Source organism: Nomascus leucogenys, chromosome 17, assembly GCF_006542625.1.
Source record: "Nomascus leucogenys isolate Asia chromosome 17, Asia_NLE_v1, whole genome shotgun sequence".
NCBI lineage: Eukaryota > Metazoa > Chordata > Mammalia > Primates > Hylobatidae > Nomascus > Nomascus leucogenys.
The window spans coordinates 13119738-13132762 of record NC_044397.1 but is presented as its reverse complement, the minus strand read 5'-3'; the positions used below and the strand labels follow the sequence as shown (position 1 = coordinate 13132762).

The window sequence follows — 13025 nt, the reverse complement described above, 5'->3', positions numbered from 1 at the left end:
CTGGTTAGAGATAGAAGTATCCTATCCTATCCTATAAATGACGAGGCATTAAAAAGTTTAAAAGTAAAATTGTGATCATTCTGTAGAGGATCTTGAATGCCTAGAAAAATGACAACAAGCTATGCAACATTTCTGAACTGAGAAGTGATAATTAAGAAATACAAATGTGGCAGCTTGCCACATTGAGTATTTCAAAGACACGTTAAGTACTGGTTTTCTCTTTATACTCTGTCCTGGATTTCTCTACAAAAGATGTCAGCAGAGGGAATAAAAAAGACATCATGAAGGGAGACTGAATGAAGGATTGGTCTCTTATTAGATGTAAAAAGAAAAAAAAATCAAAGATGATCTTGAGCTTTTCAATCTGGTGAAAAACAATGATTCGGGTCTTAAATACGTCTTCCAGGTAGTGATAAGTCAATAGCAACTGTGAATTCAAATTGCAACTGGAATAATACCAAGACTGGAATTACGAAGTTGATGTACAGTTTCCTAGGGCTGCCCTAACAAATTACCGTGACTGGGTGGCTAAAAACAACACAAATGTATTCTTCCGCAGTTCTGAAATACAGAAATCTGAAATCAAGGTGTTGGCGGAGTCATGCTCCCTTTGAAGGCATTAGGGAGAACCCTCCCTTGCCTCTTCCAGCTTCCAGTGACTCCTGGTAATGGTTCGCTGTGGCAGCATAATGCCAATTTCTGCCTCTGTCTTCACACGACCTTCTCTGTGTCTCTCTGCCTGTGTGTCTCCTCTTCTTAAAAGGATATCTGCCACTGGATTTGGGCCCACCTCAAATCCAATATGATTTCATCTCTAGATCCTTAAGTACATCTGCAAAAATTCTATTTCTAAATAAGGTCAGAATCACAGGTTTTGGAGGGGTTAGAGCTCAGACATACCTTTTGCAAGGAACATATTCAAACCACTACAGTTGAGAACCATCAGCCCACAAACTCAAAAAAGAAGAGACGTGTTCTCTGAATAAGCGCAGAAATATAGGCCAAGACCATGGATTTAGTACCTCCAAATTTAGAAAATGAATAAAAGAAATAGTGACAAGAAAAAAAAATAGGAGAGGGCTGAGATATAAGAAGAGGCTCAAGACCAAGGAAGAAAAAGACAAATCAAGACCAAGGGGGTAATTAACCACATCAAATATATCAAGAAGTTAGTTGCAGAGATGCTTAAGAAGGTATGAATTTGTGTGTGCACTACAGCTTAATCACTAAGAATTTTTGCAATGAATAAATAAAAAACGGTTCTTCAGCTTCTCTAGAGAAAAACAAGTAAGTCTGGGTCCTACTGAACAATACATCAAAGAACTATCCAGATGTCCAGATCAAAAGAAAAAATAATTAGAAAATTGTATAAAGATGTGTAGTTTGCCAAAGGCAACATACTAAAAAAAAAAGATTACTTAACACAGGGGCAGCAACTGGTCACAGAGCAGAGGGAGAGAATCAAAAGAAATAGCTTTCAGTGAGGTCACTGGTAGCACAGCCGAGAATTTTAAGAAACAGACTATTAGAAAGACAACATAGACCTCTTGGGGAGCCAAGTACAAAGGAAGTTTACTGAAATAGATTGGATGAGGACAGCTGGAATAAAGATTTGTGAGCATGGGCTAAAGTATATTTCTATATATATTAATATATGCAAAAAGTTAGCTACTCAAGAGTATAATTTACACTCTTCTATGATACAACAACCCTAAAAATGCTACTTCTTATTGTGAATAAATTTAAAAGGGCTACAAGCACAAAATAAAGTCTTCGGGACCCTGACTTGACCCCTGCTTACCATGCTTAATTTCAATCTCTGTTTCTTGCTCATGTCTAGGCAAGTCATAGTGTTCACATTCCTGCATCTCTGAACAGGGTTCCTTTGCCTAATGCACTCCCACACACATTTTAAGAGTGAACTCAAGAATCATCTCTTCTGTGAAGATTCACCCAACTCTCAGGCAGTTACCCTGCAAATTCTTTGTCAGTATGTGACTCTATCACTTGACAAAAACATTATCCTCCTGATTTGTGAGATTAGATGAGATTTTATATGATAAGATTTTTTACCACAAATACTAAATTAGACAAGAAAGTCTTCATAGAAATAAGAAACTTAATAGATCATTTTCCATGTACTGAGGTTAAGCATTTTCAAAATTCATTTCTATCTCTTTGAGTTGCACGTATGATAGTCTATAAACTACATTTAAAAACTATGGTTAATTTTTTTTAAGTCAAGGAAGCACAGAAATGTGTATCAGGTGCTTGGGAAGAGTTAATTTACTTTAGCATTGCATTTCTAAGCTCCCAAGGGGGAAATAAAATCTTTCAACTAGATACAAGAAAACTTCTCAGTGTCTCAAGTATCTCCAAATAAAATCTGCCCTCAAAGTTACTTAAATCATTCTGTCTGATTACCAGCAACAATATATACAGTCTCATCTTCAATCATATATACCTAAAAATTCATTTATTTTTCACATGGATAAAGCAAGGAATATGCGGATTGTTTAGTCATGAAAAGTAGTTTGCAAATGGATCTCCACAAAATGGCAAACTCAGGGAAAATTTGAGATTAAAGGTGAGTAATAATAAGAAACTTTGAGAAAAAGGTACCCGTACAACTTTGAAGATAAGGGTGCATAAAGGTAACTGTGATATATTCTATATAAAAAGGCTCATTTTCTTTTTTCACTGTGGAGTATCTATGTACTAGGTAGATACCAGGCTATTCCCTGGAGAATCTCAGTCAGGTAAAGAAGATACGTGTGGTTAGAAACCCATGAACACAACTCGAAGACTGTGTTACGGTTTAAAAAAGAACTATTCAAAAATAAAGACTGTATTTCCATTCCTATTACATGCACCAAGCAAGAGCCCCTAGTTAGGCCTTAGTAAACCAAGACTTTAGGTTTTCGGATTTTTTTTTGCTTGAATATGAAAGTTACTTAAAATGGACATTTATCCTTTACTGCATCACAGACCTGTACGTATATAGAAGATCTATTCCTAGTACCAATCTTAGAATGAGCTATTCATCTTATTACATATTAGTAACTGTTACTAATTACCAACGGTTATAGGACTACGTCTTACTAGTCTACCTAGAAAAGATAAGTTAGGTAAGAGGAAAAATAAATGGTACCCTGCCTCATCCAAAAAAACAAAATAGAAAACAAAACTACGCACCTTATCTGTCTCATCCACGCTCATGGATTTCACTATACAAGAAGCAGGCCTCTCCTGGATGTGTGCAAGGTCTTGGGGGACACTCTGAGATGCTGGCATCGGGGGCAGTGGAGCCCGCCTCTTCTTGGGTGCATCCGATGGCAGGGTGTTGGAAATATATGGTTTGGAAATGGTATTGGACCTCGTAAAAGTCGGGCGGTGCTTATTTACTAGAGGGGTTGCAGGGGCACTTGCAGTCTAGTAAAGAATGACAAAGCCAAAATCTAGTAATTTCAAGATATTAGTAAAAAGCACTAGTAATTAAAAATATTTGAAGAATCTTATAAAATGCAATATAAGAAAATACTTACTTGGTCCCGCTTTTTCTTACTGCGTTGAAAAAAACTGAAAAACCCTTTATTTTCTTTCTCCTTCATAATATCTAGGTTTTGTGATATTTGGCAGGACTCTAAAATAGAAGAAAAGCATCTTTTGTACGTGAGATTGACTGTTTACTTCCAAGATTTCTTTCTCTTACTTCCCCTTTGCAAACTTATCTAATGCTAAAAGCTACTAATTATAGTCTAGAAACAAGGCACTCTGCTAAGCACCTTAAATCTTATTAAGTTCTCAAAGCAACAAGCAAATATTGTCCCTATTTCACAGCAGAGGAAACTGAAGCTTAAAAAACTAAAATAGACAATCAAGGCCAACACTCAGGAAATGACAGAGCTACGACACAAACTCAATTTTTTTGACTCAGAGTCTGTGTTCTGCTTTTGAAGTATAGAAGCGAAACAGAAAAGACACTTCAAATTAAACAAGATATGAAATTGCTACCACACAGTTTGTTCCTTTATTTTGATTATACTTTTGTCTCACAGCTAAACAACTATGAAATATCTTATTCTACAAAACGTGTCATTATAATTGCTCAGTACTTTGTTAAATGTTTCATAAAAGTTATTTCTTTAATAGGGTGGGTCTCAACTGGGACCAATTTTGTCCCCCAGAGGACAATTGACAAAGTCGGGGGACAATTTGATTGCCACCATTGGCAATGGGATTAGGAGACTGTGCTGTCAGCATTTACTGGGTAGAGGCCAGTGAGGATTCCAAACATAGTACATTGCAAAAGACAGTCCCCAATGACAGAATTATCTTGTCTCAAATGTTAATAGTGCTGAAAATCAGGAAGCCATACTTTAGTTAGAATGGCAAATGTCAAACCTCAAGGTTGTATACATAATATTTATATAAAATTTTCCAAAAAGCATCTCCTAATATCAACTGAAGGGCCTACAAACAATGACACAGCCAGTAGTGCTGAGCCTCCCTGGCCCAAATTGGCTATAAATTCCATTTCCCATTAAAAGAAACCATGATTACTTGAGAATGGTTGATTATCTGTTGGTATCAAACAATGTACAAGGTAAGCTTGGGACATCTAGCCATACTAGAAAGAATGCTATCAAAGTCTGCCAGGTTGTGTTAGAAGGACTCAGGAACCAACTTGAGACGGTTTCTACTGTTAAAAATAAGGATAATTTGGACATCATAAAAGTAACTCAATAAACTGAAACATGTCACATGTGTTTAATTTCATACATTCATAATGATACTAAAAAAAAAAAGCCTCTTTGTTCACCTTTGTGTTACGCTAGAGAACCAGTCCATTATTTTAAAAACTGATGAAACGAAATCATCCAACTTTTATTATACCTTTTTCTTTACTTATTTATTTATTTACTTATTTATTTATTGAGACAGAGTCTTTTTTTTGAATCTCGCTCTGTCGCCAAGGCTGGAGTGCAGTGGCATGATCTTGGCTCACTGTAACCTCTGAGTCCTGGGTTCAAGCTATTCTCCTGCCTCAGACTCCCAAGTAGCTGGGACTACAGGCATGTGCCCCCATGCCTGGCTAATGTTTATATTTTTAGTAGAGACAGGGTTTCGCCATGTTGGCCAGGCTGGTCTTGAACTCCTGGCCTCAGGTGATCCGCCCGCCTCGGCCTCCCAAAGTGCTGGGATTACAGGCATGAGCCATCGCATTCAGCCTATTCTACCTTTTTCTGACTGAACTCGACCTATGTAGCAGTCATATAGCTGACACGGGGAAGCTTGCTTTTTTAGTAATATTGATTGCAATAGACTTTCACCATTTTTCAACTCTTAATTAAGATGTAGACAAAGATCATTGATGGCTAACATCAGAAAAAAATAACTCGTTGTTACATGTTTGCTGATGGAAGTACACAGCAACACTTGAGAAGTATTCTTGCCAAAAAATCTCTTGCCAAAATCTGATCAAGCCTCTAGATTTAACCATCAAGTTACAGGAAATAGAGGGGAAATTTACATTGAAATAAAATTTCAATGACATTGGCAATAAGTTAAACATTAAATGACACCACAGGAGGCAAACAGTAAAAATCTGAACATGGGAAGCTATAAGACAAATGACCTAGTTTCTTCAATAAATGAGTAGCGTATTTTTCTAAAAGCTTGGAAAAACAATGAGTGGTGATCTGTAAAATTCCAAAAATATTTCTTCTACTAAGCAACATATGGATTTTATGGTAAATCACAATATAATTTCAGTAACATTTGACATAAAATATTGTGTATTAAAATTTGTGAGACATAACTAAAGCTAAACCGAGAGATAAATATGCAGTCTTAAATGCTTTTATTTAAAATACCTGTCTAAAAAACCAAAATAAATTATGGCAAAATAGGGACTACTTTAGGAAAGGAAAGCTAGTTAACACCAAATAAATATAATAATACAATATGCCTCAATAGCATATGAAAGGAATACTATTTTACAAAGTAAAACTTTTAAATCTGATGATTCAAATATTAAATAAGCAGCATACATTCTGCACAATGAGTTTGACAATGCTAGCAACTAATAATAATGAACACGTGGATAGCACTTTATGGTTAAAGTTTTTTTGCATGCCTAATATATTTCTTAGAATGACCTTGTGAGGGAAGTATCAAAAGTTATCACTCTGAGCCCTTTTTCTCATTGGAAGATGCTAGCATTTACCCTGCAGGATATACATATATATAAAATGAAAGTAGTGGTATTACTCCATTATGCTCTCAGGAACTATAAGTGAACAGAGAGTTTTAGTAACTTGCACAAAGATAAACAGGCATTAAACAGTAGAACTAAAACTGGTATCCATTTAAAGATTATTTATATTTGTATTTTTTTTAGATTTGCCACTATTTCAATTTAAGATGGAATATACCACTTATCGCATATGGATACACAATTAAATTTAGTCACAACAGTAGATGAAAAATTCATATGGTTGTGCAATACAATAAATATAACCAGAATATTTTTTGTTTTTTATTTTTATTTATTTTTTTGAGACAGTCTCACTCTGTCACCCAGTCTGGAGTGCACTGGCAGGGTCATGGCTCACCACAGCCCTGACCTCCCTGGGCTTAGGTGATCCTCCCACCTCAGCCTTCTAAGTAGCTGGGACTACAGGCATGTGCCACCACACCCGGCTAATTTTTGTATTTTTTGTGGAGATGGGATTTTGCCATGTTGCCCAGGCTGGTCTCAAATTCCTAGGCTCAAGCAATCTTCCCACCTCGGCCTCCCAAAGTGTTGGAATGATAGGCGTGAGCCACCGTGCCTGGCCCATATGGTTATTTTTGGTGAGGAAATGTTCAGGTACATGGTCATCCTCCACACTAGTTAGCCCTTAAGTTTTCACTTAAAGCTCTACATCAGGGATCATAGTAAGTCAGGTTGAACAGTAAGATAAGCAAAGGCTTTAGCTTACTTAGAAAAGCAACTCAAATACGGTAGTTTCCTGTTTCTAGAAGGCAGGCTAAAAATAATTGCATGGAAAGTTCTAAGTTTTCAAAATAGTATCAGAAAAAATAAGGAGGCAAGGGTAGTGACAACATTTGGATTGACCTTGTAGATTCTGATACTGTAAACTTTCTTTATTTTAATATTTCACTCTCTTAAGATTTGTCCACAACATTTCATATTCTTAATAAACCACATCCTTCCATTACTGGAAGGGATATTAGAAATCAATGCATTCGACAACCTCAAAATGAGGCCAGGAAGTTTATGGAATTTGCTTAGTATTATGCAGATAGAGAGTGGCAAAATTAGGAGTAAAAGTCAAGTACAAGTAAAAAAATGTTGTTGCTAGAAAGAACCACAGAGACCACTATTTCTAATCTCCTATTATTATAGAAGTAGAAGGTGAGATTTCAATAACACATAATATATGCAGTTTGTTAAGGCTCGTTTTTTTAGTAGGCTGGTAATTATTAGGGTAATCAATTATTTGAGACTTTTTCTTAATGGGTGAAAAAAGACTTCCACAATTTATTTTTGGACAATTTTTAATACAGTTTTTCTCTATGAAAGGAATGTATGCCCATTATATAATTCTGTATTATAAAGAAAATAAATAATAAAAAACTCACATACCATAACCCTACCACCTAAAGGTAACCACTATTGAAATTTTTTACGTATTTCCTTTCAGCAATTTCATATGAAAGCATTTATTCACCTATTGTGTTAAACACACTTATATGGTATAAAAGCTAATTTCAGCATAAGCATTTTCCATGTTATTAAAAAATATTCACAAACAATGACTGCAAAATTTCATATGATTAATATAACACCATTATTCTGAATTACTGTTCAGTGAAATAATCTGAGATGCTTCCTTGGTACTACCAAGCTATTAGCATTTGTACCCAGTAAAGATCCTAGCAAATCATTTTTCCTTGTATGAGAGTAAAGAATGCTTTCCCACACTGTTAGAATAATTTTTAAACATTTGTTGAAATGAAATTATTATAATTAAATTCAGAAATCAAGGGGAAGGAACCTATACATTTTTTAAGGAAATAAAACCCAAATATTTTCTAGGTTAAAATGTCATACAGAATGAACATGTTAGTGATGTTAAGAAAAGGTAAAATTAGAAGCTTATTTTCAATATATCCAATTTCATGTTATAATTTGTTTCTACTGATTCATACATCTTACCTTGTAAAGATGACTTACTGAAGACAGTAACAGAAGTGGCTACAGAAGGAGGGGTATAAAAGAGGGTAAATTGACTGTGAAGATGATGTTTGTTCAAGTATAAAACATCACTGAGTTGAAAAAATAGTCTATGGATTACATAAAGACACAACCTCAGGATAAATTTTGAAGTCTCTATGCAAAGAGTATGTAAATAATTGTCAGCTTCACTAAACTTTTATTTCTCTTAGTGAAACAGATTCATGTTGAATAAATGTTTGCATTTGTCTACTAGACATCATACAAACCAGCATTACCTAAGATCTCCAAATTTTATTACATCATTTCTATAGATTAAAACTGGGAGCTATTTCAAAAATTGTTTGAATTAGACTGATACATTTCATAAGCCAATTTATTTTGGTGTTGACCTTAGGAAAAATTTGGCAAGAAACTTCCAAACTTGAATGATAATTAAGACTCAGATAAAATCATAGTGAGTCCACAGTAATTCACACTTGATTAGAATAACAATGACTTTATATGTAAATTCTGTTTAAGCCTCAAAGCCATGAAGAATTAACTTAAATCCTACCAAAAAAAAATCAAAGAAAAAATATAAAATGTGGATGACGGCTAAAAATACAAGTTTTAATTCCAATCTGAATAACTGAAATTAAGTTAAATGTTATATTTAACTTGATTTATATTTATTAACTTTTTTTCTTATTCCTAATGCCATGTAATTACTTTTATCTATAGGACCCATTAACTGCCATTATGAACTTGAGAACACCTACATACAAACACAATGCACAAACATATACAAATATACACATCCCACTAAATAAATAAAATAAAAGTCTTACTCACCTCTGTTGACATCCATCGCATATAATTCTCTTAGTCCCAGGTCATTAAGAGATTTTGTCAAGTCGAGAGGCTCCTGCGATTGATAATCTTTCAACAGTAGTGTATGCAACGGATCAAACTCACATTTGCTACATATAATAGGGGCAAGCTCTTGAAGTGATGCATGTGGACTCACTCTCACTATGGTCTTCTGTGTTTTCTTAAAATTAATCACTACTCTCACAGTTTTCTGAAACACAGATTAAAGCCATAGTTGTACCATCATTTACTGAAACAAACATTCTACAATAATGTCTAGAATAATAAGATAACCTACAGTTACATATTCAAACAATAAACAGTACTTTCCTATTTGGTGTGAAATTCTCTTTTTGATTAATGTTACTTCCTAAATCCAAAGCAAGTTCTTAGAAGCAAACACATTCGTTTATTTATTTAATAATCCAACCATTCTATAGTAAGATTTTAATTAAATTTGAAACTAAAAAACTAGCCTCCTATCTAGTACTACTCATGTTTTCACTTTGTTTCTTAAAATATTTACTTTAAAATTAACGAATATACATAGTACAAAATTATGTATATTTTATCCTACCCTTTGAGGAATATTTATCTTTCAAATAATTTCTCTATTGCCTCAATAAAAAAAGGGGTATTTTGGTTAAGTCGCTAAAATTTTTGTTTCTATTTGAAACACTATAAATGGGATAATCCATATGAAAAGCTTAGCAGACTTTCTGGCACATAGTCATTTATCAATAAGAGAACATTAGCTATTGTGATTAGCTTTTGTTGTTACTATTACTACTTTGGCTAATTTTAATATTTTAGTAAAGAATATTTAAATCTCTTCATTAGATATCTAGTACTAATAATTTAAAATTACTAGGAAGATTTTAAGCATCTCATCATTTTATGTAATTGAATTAAATCCTGTATGGAACTTAGCAACATGAGACCATACTAAGTGAAATGTACATTTTGCAGGTCCTTAAAGACCTTTATTCACAAATATTTATTCACATATATAATCCCACGCTATAGCATAAATATAACTATTTCCATCTAGAAAAATAGCAGGGATATGTAATAAACACCTAGACAGAAACAACTACCTAGACAGAAGGCAGTCCAATATCCTAGTATATATAAATAATATTAAATCATATATTGTAGAAAGCAAGTATGTTTTAATATTTTCAAAAACTCAACTTCTTTGAAAAAAGCTTCATAACAGTATGAAGAAAATGCAAGAATATGTATATTTAAGTCACATGTATCAATTTAATATACAAACTTTTATATATATTATAAAATGAAAATGGTTGATGTTCATAATGAAAGAGTATTTCTTGAAACCCATAAAATTCTACCCTATTGCTTATAGCAATAGAACAATTTTAATAAGAACTGATATTAGAATGATTGTGGTTAAACATTTTTGCATGAGATTTGTACATTAAAGAAAATGGAGTTAATGTGTAGCACACATTAATAGTTTAGATGTTAGTAAATTCAAACACAATGAAGAATTGGAAAACAAAACAAAAACACACATACAAATAGATGTTAGTAAGTTGCAACTGCTGCTTACCAAGTACATAGAAGCCAAAAAATTACTTTAAGAAATTATTAGATAAATTTTCATGAAAAGATTCTAAAACCTTACTTTACATATAAAATACTTTTTAAAAGAGTAGCTTAAAATACAAATCATTCATAATTGTTACATTCTTATGCAATCATATTGATCATTTTAGAGCACTTAAATCTAAAGTACTGCCCAAATTCTATTTAATCCAGGGATCAATAACCAACTGAATCCTAAACTAAGTGGCCTAGAAAACCATAATACCCACGTTCACATCAAATTTAACCAGGAAAGTCCATTTTTATTTCACTTAACAATGAGCTGCTGATAATGACTGAATAAGACATCAAAATATATAATGGAATTCTTACCTCTGGTATTATAGGTGTCGGTTTTTTCTTATCCAACATTTTTGGCTTTAAAATTACCTTCTCTACCTCCAACATTCCTATTGGTGTGTTTGGCTTAAATTTAATGTGGTTCTGTTCAGCTGACAACAGATCGATTGTGTAACTTGATGGATTTAAGTGATACTGTGCACAAAGGAATATCAACAAGTCCATCATAGGTTTACTGTAAAACAAGAGTATTTCATTACCTGTTATTGTTTTGAGGATTTTCTTAGAATGCTTGTCTTCAATAGATAAACAAGGCTACAAGATAGTTTTTGGAAAAGCAGCTTAAATATTGAACTACAGGCCAAGCTATAGGCCAAGGCAGGAGGACTGCTTGAGCCCAGGAGTTGGAGACCAGCCTGGGCAACATGGCAAGACCCTGTCTCTACAAAAAATAAAAAAAAAAAACCAATAGCCTGCTGTGGTGGGTGCGTGCCTGTAGTCCCACCTACTCAGGAGGTGGAGGCCAGAGAACAACATGAGCCCTGAAAGTTGAGGCTGCAGTGAGCTGAGATCGCGCCACTGCACTCCAGCCTGCGCAACAGAGGAAGACCCTGTCATAATAATAATAATAACAATAACAAGAACAACAACAACAATAATCTACAAAAAAAATTGAACTACAAGATATTTAAACAGACAAAATTGTAATAGTTAAAAAGTCCTGGGATAGTCAAGACAGCATGGATCCTAGTGTTAGTTCAACAACTACTTTTCTGTTTTTACCAAATTGTTTCCAAATTATAAATTTCAGGAGGAGGAGCCCTTTCCTTACCCGAGAGCAGTCCTTCACAACACATTATTTGTAATACAATATTGGCAGTCTTTAGCTTATGAATTGGTTACAAAGTTCTCATAAGAATGAAGCGTTTGGAACAACCACCACCACTTTTTGGCTTTAGAAAACAGACTGTAAATATCTACATAGGAAGTCTACAAAATCCTAAAGGGTGTAGTACAAATTCTTTAATCATCCAAAGGTTATGAATATTCTCTAGGCACTGGAATCACAGTACAAGTATTATAGTATATCTGTTCTCATAGATCTAACACTCTACTGGATGAACTAAACCAAGTGTCAGCAAACCACAATGTGCACGTCAAAATGGGCCCACAGTCTGTTTTTGTAAATAAAGTTGTATTAGAAAATAGCCATGCCTGTTTGTTTACATAATGTCTCAGGCTGCTTTTGAGTTAGTTACAACAGCAGAATGGAGTAGGGTGACCACATCTACTATACAGGCATAGCCCACAAAGCCTACTATTTTTACTTCCTGGCCCACGACAGAAAAAGTTTATCAGCTCTTGTGCTAGAACATAAAATTGAAATAAATAAATGCATGAGATAATTTCAAATAATGAATGAATGTTTAATACTATTGGTAATACAGGGCTTATTTCTATAGAAATTTTCATACCCAACTTGGGATTCAGGGATACTTATCAATTTTTTGCTTCCCTTTCCATAGATTGTCATTGTTGACACGGACTTATATTTTCATTCATATCATCAACAGAACAACATAGTCTCTGAGTCTTTCTTAATACTGTCAGCCCTTAAGGAAAGCACACTACAAAATCTTTGGTAACATGTGCTTTCCCCAAATGTCAGGTGATCCTAAGCTGTTAGTTCACACTTAAGAATAAGGCACTAAACTGCAGTATGTAAATCGTATTTTTATGGATGGAGGCATAGGTTCATGGGATTCACTTTAGAGTAATCGGGTAGCCAGCCATCTGCATCCCACCTCGAAAGGGAAATGCACATATTAGTAAAAAGTTATTCTCCAATTTCTTGACTAGAGATATAAACCTGGTTACTGGCTTTTGGGAACTTGACAGGGAAATAGGGCTAGAAATCCCACCATTCAGTATGCTACTTTTATTTTAGTGCACCTGTTTTCATATGGCATGTCACCCCCAGTAAGCTCCCAGGCCTGCAGCCTCCCTGATGCAGTTC

The 13025-nt window shown here is 34.2% G+C and overlaps 1 protein-coding gene across 8 annotated transcripts in view; it reads right to left on the bottom strand.

The window, feature by feature from the left end:
- COBLL1 (cordon-bleu WH2 repeat protein like 1) overlaps nucleotides 1–13025 on the bottom strand; it is a 158954-nt gene that overhangs the window by 33594 nt on the left and 112335 nt on the right. For 5 of the 8 annotated variants that reach the window (XM_030796046.1, XM_030796047.1, XM_030796052.1 and 2 more), the window contains 4 exons: nucleotides 11042–11243; nucleotides 9080–9308; nucleotides 3546–3643; nucleotides 3196–3432 (listed from right to left, as the gene is read on the bottom strand). In XM_030796046.1, coding sequence (XP_030651906.1) covers nucleotides 3196–3432; nucleotides 3546–3643; nucleotides 9080–9308; nucleotides 11042–11243 — 766 coding nt within the window. Of the gene's footprint in view, nucleotides 1–3195; nucleotides 3433–3545; nucleotides 3644–8227; nucleotides 8267–9079; nucleotides 9309–11041; nucleotides 11244–13025 lie in introns of all 8 variants that reach the window. The other 3 variants (XM_030796045.1, XM_030796050.1, XM_030796049.1) reach the window with 1 other exon arrangement.